This window comes from Phaseolus vulgaris, chromosome 7 (assembly GCF_000499845.2).
Source record: "Phaseolus vulgaris cultivar G19833 chromosome 7, P. vulgaris v2.0, whole genome shotgun sequence".
Classification (NCBI taxonomy): Eukaryota; Viridiplantae; Streptophyta; class Magnoliopsida; order Fabales; family Fabaceae; genus Phaseolus; species Phaseolus vulgaris.
In genome coordinates, this window is record NC_023753.2 from 5,473,921 (window position 1) to 5,490,243 (window position 16,323).

General features: G+C 30.4%; 2 protein-coding genes across 2 annotated transcripts; one reads left to right on the forward strand and one right to left on the reverse strand.

The window, feature by feature from the left end:
- Positions 1–109: 109 nt before the first annotated feature.
- Positions 110–3,995, reverse strand: LOC137828733 (perakine reductase-like). Its single transcript, XM_068635420.1, has 7 exons — positions 3,817–3,995; positions 2,898–3,068; positions 1,687–1,890; positions 1,400–1,572; positions 1,115–1,211; positions 749–902; positions 110–470 (listed from the first exon to the last, which is right to left on the reverse strand). Exons 1-7 carry the CDS (start codon positions 3,871–3,873, stop codon positions 295–297), a joined length of 1,032 nt encoding a protein of 343 aa, XP_068491521.1. The 5' UTR covers positions 3,874–3,995; the 3' UTR covers positions 110–294.
- Positions 3,996–7,641: 3,646 nt separating this feature from the next.
- LOC137828504 (transmembrane emp24 domain-containing protein p24beta3) lies at positions 7,642–10,789 on the forward strand. The gene is made up of 4 exons (XM_068635110.1): positions 7,642–8,108; positions 9,063–9,249; positions 9,453–9,560; positions 10,364–10,789. Exons 1-4 carry the CDS (start codon positions 7,905–7,907, stop codon positions 10,495–10,497), a joined length of 633 nt encoding a protein of 210 aa, XP_068491211.1. The 5' UTR covers positions 7,642–7,904; the 3' UTR covers positions 10,498–10,789.
- The last annotated feature ends 5,534 nt before the right edge of the window (positions 10,790–16,323 follow it).

Sequence of the window (16,323 nt, forward strand, 5' to 3'; positions counted from 1 at the left end):
TTTTTTAATATTTACATAAGATGAAATTTAAAAAAATAATTTTTTTTGAAAAAGTCAAGAAAGTAGAGTTATGGTATCATCTAAAAAAATCTCACATTAAAAATATGTAAAAATAATTCCTCCCTTTGGATATTGTGTAAGTTTCCATGTAAAACAAAGTTATTGTGCAAGTTTATCGATTTCCATGTCACAAAAAGGAGAGTATTCCAGTTAGAATTTGATTGTGATAAGCATAATGGGTGAATACAAACACAACATTGTTATGACAGACTTGCACGGTTCCTCTCAGCACAATTACTTGGGTGGTGTATTTGCAAACTTCCAAGTGTAGTTGTTTAACATACCATACTCTCGTGTCCCAGCAACTTCATAATCAGGAACTGCTTCAGAAATTTCCCTCAAATCCTCATCTGTAAGCTTCACACTCAGAGATCCAACGTTGTTTTCAAAGTTCTTCAGTTTAGTAGTCCCTAATAGCATCAAAGAATACACGATAAAAACACTTGGTCATTGGAATTAATTAACAACTCTCAGGCTGACAATAGTTACATATTTCATGAACAAGATCTAGATATCATGTCATTTTTTCCTTCTTCACGAGTGGTAATTTCTCCAGAGAAATAAATTGGCATAATTTGCTACGCACGTATGACAAAGAAAAGAAAGAAAATGGACAGTAAAATAGATAGTAAGGAACTCATCAAACATGTGGAAATGAAAGCCTTCCTAAATGTCATAAAGACACTACCAGGTATAGGGATTATGTCATTTCCCAGATGCAGAAGCCATGCTAAGGCTAATTGTGAAGGAGTGCATGCATGCTTAGAACCCAAGTCATCAAGTCTTCTGTAGAAAAGCTTGTTCTTCTCCAAATTTTCTCCAGTGAACCTGGGATGCATAGTCTGTTACAAAAAAAAAACAGCAAATTTCAATAGACAGTGACTGCAGAAATAGAACTAACTCGTATTTATCTCATTTTCCCTCGGCATATATGTGATTCAACAAGTAGTTTAAACTTCCCTTGTTGGTGTTATTTTCTTGACCATCACAACAGGGAAAAGCTGAAAATTCATGCAAACATGAAAATTGTACTACTTAGACATTGGCTACATACCAGCAGGCTCTGACTAGGCAACGTCTCTACCACTGCCTTTCCAGCAAAAAAGCCTCGACCAAGAGGGCTATATGCCACTATTCCTATCCCAAGTTCTCTGCAAGAACAAAATGCATCTTAGTTAGTTAGACATTAGACAACAACAAAACTCTTTCAGATATTTTAATGCAAGTTAAAAGCACAAATGAAAGAGTTAGATAGAAAATATATCACATTAAAACTCAAGAAAAATGTATAATTTGTAGTTAGAAAATAGAATAGAGTTAATCTTCCTAATTCAAATACCTGCAGAGTGGAATTATTTCTTCTTCAATGTCACGGGACCACAAGGAATACTCCATTTGCAAAGCAGTAATAGGATGAACAGCATGAGCTCTCCTTATAGTGTCAGCATTAGCCTCGGACAACCCAATGTATTTTATCTTTCCTTCATTTACCAGCTGTTTAAGCTCCCCCACCTTCCATGCAGAGTTCAATGTTAAAACACATACTTAATCATCCACAATTTAAAAGTGTTGAAAATTGGAATGGTTTGCATAACTAACAAGAGAGCAAAAGCATTCAAAGCTTACAGTGTCTTCAATTGGCACTGAAGTATCAACTCGGTGTTGATAGTATAAATCAATATGGTCCACATCAAGCCGCTTAAGACTAGCTTCACAGCACTGTCGAACATATTCAGGGGTACCCTTTACCCCGAAAACCAACCCTTCAGATGCAGTAACACCAAATTTTGTAGCCAACTGAACTTCTTCTCGGGGAAGTTGTTTTAAAGCCTGCTCACAGCATTAAAGACACCTTTAATTATATTATGATCAACTTCTACCAGATAAGAATGCTGCACCGCCTTAACAAGTTTATGATATTTTAATGTATGAAATTTGCCTATAAAATGGCCAACTAAACTACTGTATTGAGATTAGTATGAAGTGAGTTGGAGTAAATACAGTGATTTTAACTATCGTCCTCTCCCCTTTTGCTTTTGTGTGTGTAAGTTCAGTTTACTCTTATTAGGTCCCACTGATATCCTAATGGACTTGAACTTTCCACAAGTTTGTTATTCCTGCACTAGGAGATTGTCTGAACAAACTTATATTTATGTTGTCATGTTATAACGAAATTTTCAAGGCATAAATACAGGTAATTTGCCTCGTATGTGGAGTGATTTATTTGTGAATCAGCTGACTAATCAAGTTACTACAATTTGAAACTCATACAAATGAGTAAGTGCTTTTAACACTTAGTATTAAAATAAAATAAAAGTAGTGTACTATTCAGTACCTAAATAATAGGAATGTATAATTATCAATGTGTTAAAGGAGAAAACCACTAAATTAGTTATGGCAGTTCATCTAGTAGTTCGGAAGTAACTACCCGCATTACTCATAGATCGACTTTAACCATCAAATAACTGTCAAGTCACCTTAATAATAAGGCACATGTGAAAAAGAATGTGGCCTAAACTGTTACGATTCAATAGTCTAGTCACTTTATTGGATCTCTACTTGAGTCTATGAGTCTATAAATACCTCAATCGTCTCAGAAACTAGATGTTCATGAGTCTATAAATACTTCAATCCTCTCATAAAGTAGATTTTTCTTATTATTCATTTACTCACATACAAAATCATTTATATTCTTACTGACTTGAGTGCCGGAGAATCTCCTGCAGGTGCATCACCACTCACTGGAACAACTCAAAGATTCTTACAATATTCACATACATCTCGAAAGAAGTACAACTCGTCCTCGTTAAGTAATAATTAGTTGCATAATGTGTTACCTTGCCAACCATGATTTCGTTATCATGATTATCTCCATAAAGATCCGATGTATCGAAGAAGGTGACACCCTTGTTGAATATTTCTTTAATAATTGAACACCCTTCTTCGTGTGAGAGGGGAGCATTATAAATTCCAGATAATCCTCCACATCCAAATCCCAGCCTAGAAACCTGCATTCCAGAAATGAATACATACAGCAGGTTCTGTTCTGATCACCATTATTGAATAAAGGACCAAGAGTGCTGAAATGTTAAATGTATGCATCTCTTTATAACTAGTATTATAAATATTACTTTTGCATACCCTAAATTTCCAACATAACTTGTATTCTACAAACTAACATTGTACTACTCCTCTAATCTCTTAAATCTAAAATAATCCAAATAGCTATAGTTGATCAACATTACCACTATTATGATTTATGAAAGATGAAAGTATATCTGAAGGACTCTTTATTCACAAGCTTCTGTTGGCACGAGATGAAACACTAGCAAGACTCGTACTCTGGAAGATAATCTATACTAAGGGGCAAAGTTTTACAAAACAGTATGTAAAGATTTCGGCCACAACATCAAGATTTTTGGAATCTTTTTAATAGTATTGAGACCGTAATCATATTGAAAATGTAGTTCTTGTCTCATCAATCTCATTTATCTGTAACTGCAATTACAAACCCTGTTTAAGGGATACCAAGCAACTGCAAGTTGATGATCATAAAAACAGATATCCTTCTGCAGAGATTGGCAAAAACAAGCATACAATGAGAATTGAAGGTACTAAAAATGGTAGAATGTATTCTTCCTCTTAATGTTGAATTAATTCAATTCATTGTAAGCAACTACTACTTTGGATGATGAACGCAACAGTTAATAACAGTACAGGGGATGACTTGGTTTGATGGTAAAAGTAGCAGTTTACCTTTAAGCCCTGGCTACCCAGTTTAACTCTTGGGACATGCATCTCTGCCTTCTCCATTTTTGAATCCCTTTGAATGAAAAGTTAAGACTTTGAAACAGAATAATGCTGAACAAAATAAGAAATATAGTGCAGGCGTAATGTAGAAAATTTTCCAATAGTTGGTAAAGTGTTCCACTCTATACATATCACTACCAACCCCAAAAAAATTGATTTAAAAATCTCTTGAACATGTTCCCACCGTTGGCAATGAATAATTGGTTCTCCAAAATAATTTATTAATTATTTGAAAAAGAAAAAAAAAAAGGTGTTTCTCCCTGCACCCAACAAATAGCTTCCTACACCCCCATCATTTGGAAAAAATCATTTACCCAGTTAAAAATTACTTTCATATTACACTTTTCAAAATATTTCCAGAACATATTTTTTAACAAATTTTATGAATTCTGATTTACCATTCTAGAAATTAAAAAAATGTGTTCTCGAAAGTATATTCTATAATGGTTTTTTTTTCCTTTGGATTTTTTATTCAAGAAACACCATTTCTTATGGAATTCTTATTCCATAAACACTTTTTCTTACAGGATTTCTATAGATACTTTTGATATTTCAAAGAAATACACGTAGATTCTGAATTTATAAGCTCAGTAATGATAAGGCCTGTGAATTGAATATGGGGTGCAGGGAGAAAAATCCAAAATTCATTAAGAAAAGTTTATACAATAGCATAAGTTTTATAAGCCAACTCTTTAGAGTAATTTTTTTAAAAATATGAGAATTTTAAAAAATATTTAGTTAATAAAAGAGATTACGTGGATAATTGTTATTTTTTAGTTAAATTGGTCTTAACCTATTAAATAAGGATCTAAAATTACTTTAAGTTGAATCATATTGAGATACTTCAAATATTAAAAATTCAAGTATAAATTGAAAGAGTCGTATTAAATAAAAAAATATTGTATGACATAAAAAAAATATATTAACAAACAAAATGGTATCATAATCTCTTATATAATTTGTTCTCAGTCATTAATTAATAGTTAATGACTCCAATGTATTCCTTAAAAAAGTCCCAACACTTTCCAATGTACTCCAATGTATGTCTGTGTCTTATTATTCTTTTACTTCTTTTCTAATTCACAACTCATATCTTATTTATTAGTATTATTTTTTATTAATCATACTTATTTATTATTTTAATTTCAGTGATTAAATTTTTTTTTATAAACTACATATTTTATTATTCAAATTATATCATTCTTATTCATCTATTAGTTCAACATTTTATAAAAAATACTGATGTAAAGTTAGATAGTTTTAATTTTTTATATAATTAAATTTATACTAAATAAATATATTTGAATTTATAAATTTATATTTTAATTTTTATCAAAGTTAAGTTGTCGTACAAAACATTAATGTTTTAAAATTTGTCAAGATTAAGTTTGGAAATACAAAAAAAACACTAGTAACATATAATTAAAAAAAAAAACATAGGTATATTTTTGGAATACTTAATAAAATTATCTATATATTTATTTTTAGACATAAATAAATTAAATATACACATAATAAAAAATAAATATAAAATAATTTGAAATGGTTGAGAAGATAGTTATGCTTGTTAATTGTAATAGGTGTGTTTTGGAGTGCAACTCGTGTTTTTTTAGGAACGAGCTTTCAGTTGGTCTCCGACGAGAGAGGGAGGTTCACCTGCAAAATACTCTTCGATGCTTAAGTTAGTAGGAACACAAAGATGATGATAAATTCTTAACAAATAACTAAGAGTAAGAGTATAAAATAGAGTTTAGTGTCTATTTTTACTGAGAGTGTCATCACTTATTTATAGATCTTGTCGGACTCAGACCATTAAAAAAAACATTGAATAATTATCATAAGATATAAATGGATTTTATAACAAATTTATGGTCTGATTTATGTGTCTTAAATATAATATTAAACATACCGTTATTCTCTGATTTCTTTATGTACCTTAAATATTAAATTAGCGGTTATTGGTTTGAATATACTTGGTCTTAATTGGGGTATGTACAATAATATTTAATTTAGTCAATATATTAACTAATTATTTGTTGTTTTTTAAATTACTTTATATTTAATGATTTTCTTGTATTGTATATTTAAAAAAAAAATTCTTGTGTAAGTTTAAAAAAAATATTTTTCTTGTTATTTTTATTTTGTATGTGTTTAAAAAAAAGTTAGAGTTTTTACTTGAAATGAGTGTTGTTCTTACCAAATGGAAAAAGTGAGGTATCTAAGAATTTGAGTTTTTTTTTTCATATGAAAACTGAAAATTTGATGAGAATTAACGAGATACACCAACAGAAATTTATTATGTAATAGAATTGAGTAGATATTCTCTCTAACATGTATTTATATAAACTTTTAGATCTTTAGAAAAAAAATTAATAACTAAAAGATATAGTTAATTATATAAATACTTATAATATTACATATAATTCATTTTAATATTTATTTAATCATTAGTTGTTATATTGTTCAAGTAAAACTATTAAGGAATAGGACCAAGAGGTCAAAAAAACTCTCGGTCTATATGTCATTAATAAGATAATGACCAATATTAATATTGTATAAAAATTTAGAGGTTAAGCAAAAAAAATATTAAAAATAAACTCAATAAATACAAAGTAAAACTCCAATAAAATTGTTAAGGCTCAATGAAAAGCATTATAGAGTATTTTTTTAAAGAGATAATCACTTAATTAAATTGTTTCTAACTTTATTATTGAAACACTTTCTAAGCACACTACCACGGAAAACCGAAAGATCGCGGGGGAGAGATTACTAGTAGTATGCTAAAGAACAAAGGAGAGGGAAATTATAATTATCATATTGAAAGTCATGTAAAAACAATTATAAATAAATAATCATTATTGATTGTTTATCCAAATTATTTAAATATAATAAAATATTCTATTAACTATATTTAACTATGATTAAATATTTAAATATCTTAGAGATAGTTGTGCAATACTGTTCCAACTTTTTATTTATTTATTTATTATTATTATAATAAAAGAGATACACGGAAGATAAGAAAAATAAATTAAAGACAAAAGTTAAATCTTATATTTATCACATTATTATTTTCTAAAAAAATCAACCCTTTTTCATCTAATTAATAATATAAAATGTAATGATAGTAAAACAATGTTTGTAATCATGCATTAGATACTAACAAAAGAAGAATTAATCAACAACAAACGTTATATTTTTAACTAGAAAACAATGAACTAGAAGGTTACAAATTAAAATAAAAAATATAAATTAAGTAGTAAATTAAAAGGATAGACTTGTGTCGATTGACCTATTACCACTCCTTTTTGTCATTTTTAATCATTAGTGTTGATTTGTTTTTACTTAATACTTTTGTATAATGGGGCAGATAGAGTCTTATTAAACTCAGCTATTTGGATTTAAAAATATCGAATATAATTGTTTTTAGAAAGAATATTATTTTTACTAATTGGAAAAAGGTGGATTCCAAAATAAACTTAAAGAACAGAGTTAGAGTATCATTTTTCAAAATATGTATTGTGATTTATAAAATAAGAGTAACTTAAGACAATGACATACATATATATAATTTAAATTAAATAATATTTTATATTAATCAGGTTCATTAAAATATAATAATTAATTTTAACTTGTATAATACAATAATTATATACAATAATATTTTCATGTATACTGCAATGCATTAAAATGCCAATTTTGAATTGATTTATACATTTTTCATCGTGTCACGTAACACTACTTTGTTCTCTCTGATTGGCTGGTGCACGTACGCATTTTACACGTCAGCTCTATAAACGACGTCTCCATGAACATTAGGGGCGCCGTTTTGTTGTGTTGAGTTGTGTTGCGTTGCAGTCGCAGAGAAGGAAAGAAGAAAAAGAAAGAGAGAAAGAAGAAAACTTCGTCAAAGTGTGTCACAATCAGTCTTTAAGATCTGAAAGAGCTTCTTGCTTCCCCTTAACCAAAATTTCTCTTACTTTCAATTCTTTGCTTTCAAAATAATAAAACCCTAAGAGAGGGGCGCAAACACAATGAGAAGCGCAAAGATGTGGACGGTTTTGATGTGTTTGATTTTGATCTTCTTTGCTCGCATTGAATCGCTGTCTGTGACGGTGAACGACGTCGAGTGCGTCTACGAGTACGTGCTTTACGAGGGCGACACCGTTACGGGGAACTTTGTTGTCGTCGACCATGACATCTTTTGGAGTTCCGATCATCCCGGCATTGATTTCACGGTCAGTGCCAACTGTTTCAATTGCCCTAATTGCTTGCCAATTGCTTCAATTGTCAACTTATTGGGGGTCTGATTTTTTTGGTCAGATTTTAATTTTTGGGGTTTGGTGATAGTTGACATTTTGATTTTGTAGAGGAATTTTGTTATATCTTTATTAAGAAGATAGAATATGATCCATGTATGTACATAATTACCAATGCTAGTTAAATCAGCTCGTTTGCAGGAGATGTGGACAAAATTCAATGGTAGTTTTTCTCTCGCTTTTGCTACTGTCGTCCCATAGGAATTGGAGTTTTATTATAAGATGGTGGAACTTTAATACTTTAATGTATACCTTTATCTATTATCGAGATGAAACTCGTATTTTATTGAGAAAATAACACTAAAAACACCTGTGAAATTGTATATAAATTTTACATGGGGTATAAGTTTCTTTTTGTCTATGCTTAGAAAGTCAATGTTCTCATCTTTTTTCACTGATTTGACTTAACTGAAAGTTTATGACTGATATTTATTGAGACACTATCAGATTAAATTTTACAGAACTTCAAAACAAACAGGCCCTAACTTGGAATCTGAAAATCATTCACCATTCCCTTCTTGATGTACTTATGGCGAAGTCAGGTTGCAAATTGAAAGGCCGAAAATGGTGACTGGGGGAAGGGATTACCTTTATTTTCTGCACATAATTAGATTTAAGCTCAAGTATTGTACACTTTTTATTTACAGTGGAGTGGACCTGAGGCCTTTTAATGTTTGACTACAGCGTTATAATTTGTGGAACACTCTAGTTGGTAAACTCCGCATGATGGGGCAGTTTTGAAATCTCTCTTTGCTAATGTGAAGTTTAGTTGTGGCTTAGCAGTAATTACTTGTCAGATGACCTGTCCAAAAATTGTAAATTGTTTTGTATCTTTAGTTTTGTAGATATCCTTATTTTGTAGTTATCATGCAGGTGACATCCCCCGGCGGGAATACTGTCACAAATATAAAGGGAACCTCTGGTGACAAGTTTGATTTTAAAGCCCCAAAACATGGAATGTATAAATTTTGTTTCCATAACCCACAGTCAACACCTGAGACGGTCTCTTTCTACATCCATGTTGGTCATATTCCCTCTGAGCATGACCTTGCCAAAGATGGTACGTACTGTTTTAGAGGGTTTTCTTAATAGATTCTACTATCCTACTTCGTAAATTATACGTTTAGGTGTTAAGCATACAACTTTTAATATATAGTATATACATGAGGTACTTCTTGATGCTTATGAAGAATGGTCCAAGTGTTCTTTTTTTTGTTCTATTTGTTGATTATCAAACTTCCATTTAACTTTTATGGCTTGCAGAGCATTTGGACCCAGTTAATGTTAAAATTGCTGAACTCAGAGAAGCACTAGAGTCTGTTACTGCTGAACAAAAGTACCTGAAAGCTCGTGATGCAAGGCATCGTCATAGTAAGTATTTTTACTTTTTCTTTATGAGCTGGCATGATGCAAGCCACTGTTCTAGTTAGGGAATTTGGATCTAGTAGTTGTGATATTATATTTTCAATGATATATGGGCATTTGTAGAATTTATGCAGTGTGAAAACATTATTTTCCTAAGCCTCTTCATCGCAGGGATGATTCCCAGACGTTAAGTATCTTTACCTTTTATCGATTTTGAGATTAGCTGCAAATGTTGCAAATAAAGACCATCTTTATTTAGGTTATCCTGGTACTTATTTAGCCATTTTAATTGTAAAGTGCTAGAGGTTTCAGCCAAAGTGAAGCCTACTTGGGCCAGATCCTATTGCCGTGTTTGGAAAGTTCCTGAAACTTTTTGGCCATGAAAATGTTCAGATTGTGTTTTCCTATTCTGAAAGTATGACAAACCATACCTATAAATAGCGTAGTAACAAGCAGCCATTGCAGACTTCTGTGATAGCTACCACTACTTCTGCTAGGAAGGGATATTTTTAGGGATATTTCTGTCTATTACAGTTCTGGTAAGATATGGCGTTATATTTGGTGTTTACTTTTATATTTTAGAAACAATCTGAACATTTTCTGTGAGGATAAAAGCAGTTCAAACATTGAAGGATATAAGAATCAGCTTGTTTGTACATCATAGTCTTATGTTGTTGGCTTAGAACACTAATGTTACATCCGATGCTTGTATATCCTAGCCTTGTCACTTGTGGATATATCTTATTCTCTTTTGTGTCCTATTAAGAAAAATTAGTTACGAACATAACAGCTACCCTCTTTGTTTGTAGCCAACGAGAGCACCCGGAAGCGAGTTGTATTCTACACAGTTGGAGAGTATTTTCTCTTGGCCGCTGTTAGTGCTTTGCAAGTCCTATACATCAGGCGCCTTTTCAGCAAGTCAGTGGCATACAACCGTGTTTGAGTCCCCTTCATTATTAACCTTATGCTTTCCTTTGTTAGCATCAGTGTTAGGTTTACATGTGTTCTCTATTTAAAAGTATGATTTCTTGGTGAACACTTTTTTTTACAGAAACACGACCTGTATTTTGTTGATACTCAACAAGATCTTTAAATTTCCTAGTTTGATTTCAATGGATTGCAGAAATTAAACCATGTGAGAGTCAATACTAAGTTTGTAAAATGGTAATATATGAGTTCTCAAACGTTTGTTGCAAACTTGAAGTATACTAGTAAGACATTTTTGGTAACTGAAATCCTATATTTTGCTTATTTTAGAGGCGTTTAAGGATTTATTGTTTCACTTTTACATGTTGATAAATTGTTTGGATGAGTGGTGAAATATAGAGAAAAGAAAGAGAATAATATAATCGGAATTATAGAAATACGAGAGAAATAGAATAGAAAAGATATTTTATTTGATTGGATAAAAATGGGATGGAACAAAGCGAGAAAATTTCTCTCCACCTGTTTGGATGAATAAAAAAAGTTAGAAATAAAAAATTTGCTGCTTTCATAATGATAGTGTAAATCCAGTAATTTTTTTAACCTATTTCTCTGATACGTCTTCTTGCCAAGTGGAAAATTAACAATTTAGTATTAGTATGAGAGTTTAATATTTATAGATTGATAAGAAGACATTTTACAGTTATTTACTTATGAGACACCCTTAGAATGATTCATTACTGTAAGAGTCGATAGACTTATAAATAATTAATTTGTGGTGATTTCTTCAGATTCCATTTTGTTTTTCACGAATCAGACAAGTAGAATTTTGGGTAATTGTTTACATATTTTTTTTTATTGGAAGAAATTACTTGTCGAAATAATAAGTTCATTGATATATCTGATATCGTTTCACGAGTTCTTATGTTGAATTCTTTTTCTTTCTCTTATTGTTGATGATTGTTTGTGTATGGATAACTGTACGATGAAATATACGGTTCTTCTGTAGATGTGGTCGTTGAATAATTCTTAAGCAAAATTTAGTTATTCCACTACTTTTTTAAACTTTTATTTCTAAAATATTTATAATTATTATTTTTTACTAATGTTTATCGATTAATGTATACATTTATTTAAACTATAATTATATCTCATTGGGTGTTTTCAAAGTTTACTAAATTTTAAGCTTAATTTTATGCATTTTCGATATACATTTTTTTATATAGTCAAATAATTAAAATTATATTATGTTTCACTTTTAAAGTGGTTATTGTGAAAATTAACAAATTTATTATCTATACCTATATATAAAGGGATTCTCCTCTTAACTACCATTTTATTTTATTTCAATTTTATCTTTAGCTTTATATCTTATTTTATTTGTCATTTAGTGAACAATTTAATTTTATATCTCAAAGAGATACTAACGGAAGAGATAAAACAATTTTAAATTCAAAATTAAATATTGCAAAGTGAGGTTTGTTCAGGAGCATTGTACAATTGCATTTTTTCACTCGTTCATCTCCACTTTTATCCCATCAAACTTTCTATTTTCATATTCAAATTATCAGAAGTTGTACTTTCGTTCTAGAACCACGAAACCAATCAATAAGTGTTGTTTTTCAATTATAAAGTAGAAGATGAAAATGCAATGTCTGATTTTACTTTTATCTTTTATTCATGTTTTTGGCATTGTAGGATGACAATATTGTAATTATTATGCCCACACAAAACACAAAGAATTCTTGAGTTTATTTTGCTTTGGGTTGACTGACACTTTATATTCTTTACATTCAAGCACATTTAATTTCTTCTCTTTAGATTCAAGTACCTTTAATTTCTTGCTTTTACATTCAAGCAACTTTAAAATTCAAATTATCAGAAGTTGTACTTTCGTTCTAGAACCACGAAACCAATCAATAAGTGTTGTTTTTCAATTATAAAGTAGAAGATGAAAATGCAATGTCTGATTTTACTTTTATCTTTTATTCATTTATTCATGTTTTTGGCATTGTAGGATGACAATATTGTAATTATTATGCCCACACAAAACACAAAGAATTCTTGAGTTTATTTTGCTTTGGGTTGACTGGCACTTTATATTTTTTACATTCAAACACATTTAATTTCTTCTCTTTAGATTCAAGTACCTTTAATTTCTTGCTTTTACATTCAAGCAACTTTAAAATTCAGCCCTTACTTTCTTGTTTTTATGCTTAACTCCTCTGGTGAGGTCCATGTGATCCTTGGTGGGATTATGAATTGGTCGCTGAGATGACAGTTCACCATGTGCTTTGTCTTTTCCTTCCTTTGTAATCTTCGTAGCTACTTAGGTTGTATCAGTTGGTAGTTTTGTTTGTTCATAGAAAAAAATTGGTTCGTTTTTGGATTTGATTGGGAGGGTTAAGAATTAGGGGGTGGTGGTGATGGAGGATATGAAGGGGAAGTGGTTGACGGTGGTGATAAATGATAGGAACGATTTGAGTAAGTCTCTTTGTGGGTCCAAGAAAAAGATAAACATATTTCATTATCTTTTCTTCTTTTGTATATAATATTTTTCACGACTAATGTTGATTGAAGAATTGAAGATGAATTTTTGGTTTATCGCTTAATGGTGTCACATATGTTGTAATGATAAAAATAAAAAATACAGATACGCAGGCGCGCGCCTGTGTTCCCGCTACTTTTAATATCTATACCTATATATAAAGGGGATTCCCCTCTTTAACTTCTCTCAATTCTTTTCTTATTTTATCCTTATATCAATATTTGATTTCATTTTATTATCATGGACATTGCGTCATTTTCTTTTATTTTAAATTTTTCAAAAATTTTAAATTTTGAAGCCCTAAAGCCTTTTTGATACACTTTAAATTTCAAAAAAATTAAATTTTTTTTAAATTTTTTTTTGAAAATTTAAAATATATTAGGTAAAAAATTGGAAAAAAAATTTATTTGAAATATTTTATGAAAAATTTAAGTAAATAGTTTTCAAATTGATTTAAGTCTTTAATCTCTATTGGATCTAAATATTTTCACTACCATAAACTCATGTACCCACTCTACTTCCCACTCTTTTTTTTTTTGTATCCCACTTCCTATTTTTTTTTCTCTTTCATGTAAAAGCATACTTTCATTCTCACTTCTCTTTCTCTTTCTATGTTTTGATTAATCTTTGTGGAATCCTAATTTGACCTTTATCTTATGAAATTGTAATTGAAATTTGTAACTAGATGGAGGGGAAATACTTAAAAAAAAGGAGTTGTGAGTACCATCACAACAATCGGTAATTCTCTTTATATGTATTTCAATTTGTGAAACACTAATTTGACATTTTTCTTATGAAATTGTGATTGACACATGTGACTAGAAGAATAAAAATGACTCAACAAGAGGAGGTGAAAAAAAGTTGCATGCGCTTCTACATCCACTGGAGAGTGTAGGAAAAGGTTGGTAGTTTTGTTTATGAATAAAAAACAAAATGGTTTGTTTTTTTATTTCATTGGGAGGGTTAAGAATAAGGGGGTGACGGTGATGCAGGATATGAAAGTGGTTGATGGTGGTGGTAAATGATATGAATGAATTTGACTAAGTTTTTTTGTGGGTCCAAGACAAAGAAAAGATAAACATATTTCATTATTTTTTCTTCTTTTGTATATGTTCCTGCTAGGGAGATGGGACCTAGAGAACTATTGAAGTCTTCTTCTCCTTCCTTCGGTAGGTCAGGTGACTGGGTAGTGAGCTGGGGTTCTCTTCGCCCTTCTGCTTCTCCTTCGGCCCTCGGCCTCGGCTGAACACCGGATGGTGGGGGTACCTGCGAAGGCACTCCGACGCTCAAGTCAGTAAAGCGGGTGGTCAGCTCTCAGAGTGATAAATGACATACCTGATGCGTACTATTTATATTATTCTAGTGGGCCTACCTTGTTGGGCCCATTTATCAAGGTGGGCACCTCTTAGGTTTACATTACCTAATTCTTAATGATAGATTAACTTCACTGATCTTGGTTTGAGCGTTAACTGTAATAGGGGTCGACCATCGGCCAAATCATCATGGCATGGGTCGGCCATCGACCATGTTCCAGTGGTCTCGGTCGTCTCGGCCAAGTCTTCTAAGGTCTCGGCCTCTCGGCCAAGTCTTCTAAGGTCTCGGCCCCTCGGGCAAGTCTTCTAAGGTCTCGGCCCCTCGGCTGTCTCGGCCAAGCCTTCCAAGGTCTCGGCCTCTCGGTCGTCTCGGCCTCTCGGCCAAGTCTTCTGCCTCTCGGCCATACCGGTATAGTATATAATATTTTTCATGATTGGTATTGATTGAAGAATTGAGAATGAATTTTTGGTTTATTGCTTAATGGTGTCACATATTTTGTAATAATAATAAAAAAATGTGAATACATAGGAGCGAAAGCGCCTATATTCCCGCTAGTATATGATAATTTGTGTTTGAATGACAATTGTTTTTTACATTGTCAAACATCATAGCATGTATATTGCATACAATAAATACATTTTATATTAAAATATCACAATACATCAAAAACTAATGTATACAAATATATATCTTTAATTTTTTCCTTTAAAATTCATATTTTACTCCTAAAATTAAATGTTGTTTACTAAAAAAAAAAAAAAACCATTTAGTATATATATATATATGTTTAATGGTGAAAAATAGCTATATTTAATTGAAAAATATTTAAATTCATTATAAAGTAAATTTATATAATATATACACTTTCTAATTGTCTTATATAATTTTACAAAATATTAAAAGAGATAAAAATAAATGAGTTACAGATACAACAATGGAAACCTTTCGATGATTGCTATAAAGGGGATGTTAGAAGATTTGATGGAGTGAATATGTGAGGATTTGAGAAAAAAATATGAATAAAGTGAGTGTGTTTGATTTGAGGTATGTCATAGTGAATTTGTGAGAATTTTTTTTTATAAGTTTGTAAGTGATTTGATGGTTGTAAGAAATTCTTTAATTTTTTCAAAATGTGTAAAATGTAAGTTTATAAATTTACCATTGTATTTAAAAATAATTAAATATTGAAGTATGAAATATTTTTGTGTAGATTTGAGATAATTAAAATATTGTAAATTATTTTCGATACCGTTGAATAATTTATTTTGATACCATTAAATAATTATTTTTGAAAAAATACATTGTGCTGCGTTTACTGCTAGGACAAATGTTCCTTGGATGCTTCGTAATCGATGGAATGTTTGTCTTAATTACTGTGGGAAAATTAGGTTTACAGTTACTCATATTTTTCGTGAAGGAAATGCGTGTGTTGATAAGTTGGCTAATTTAGGATTTTTTCATAGAGAATCTTTTCTTTGGTATAATAAGCTTTCACCTTGTCTGTTGTTAGAATTCTTTATGAATAGGTATAGTCTACCTATGTATCGTTTTTGTTAACATATGGGTTTTTGTCTAGTTCCCCGTATTTTTGTATTTTTTTTCTTTTTCCTTTTGTTTAATAATACTTTTTTCATGTGATGGTAAATTATTGTTGTTACTTGATGTGTCAGCCTAACTGAGATCTTAAGTGGCATAGTGATGCCTAACATAAAAGCTTTTATTTTTAAAAAAAATAGTAAAATAATACTATCTAAGCATATGCAAATTTACCATTATATTTATTTATACATTTTGACAATTTTAAATATTTTAGATAACATTTTATAATAAAAAATATTATTTGTAAAGTGAATTGTACAACAAATTTATTTATAAAAAAAATATATAGAATAAAGTATGAAATATTATAAAAAAAATATCAACATTCTATATGACTTTTTCCTTCAAATATTTGTATCTTAGGGAGGGAGCGAAAACTCTCCA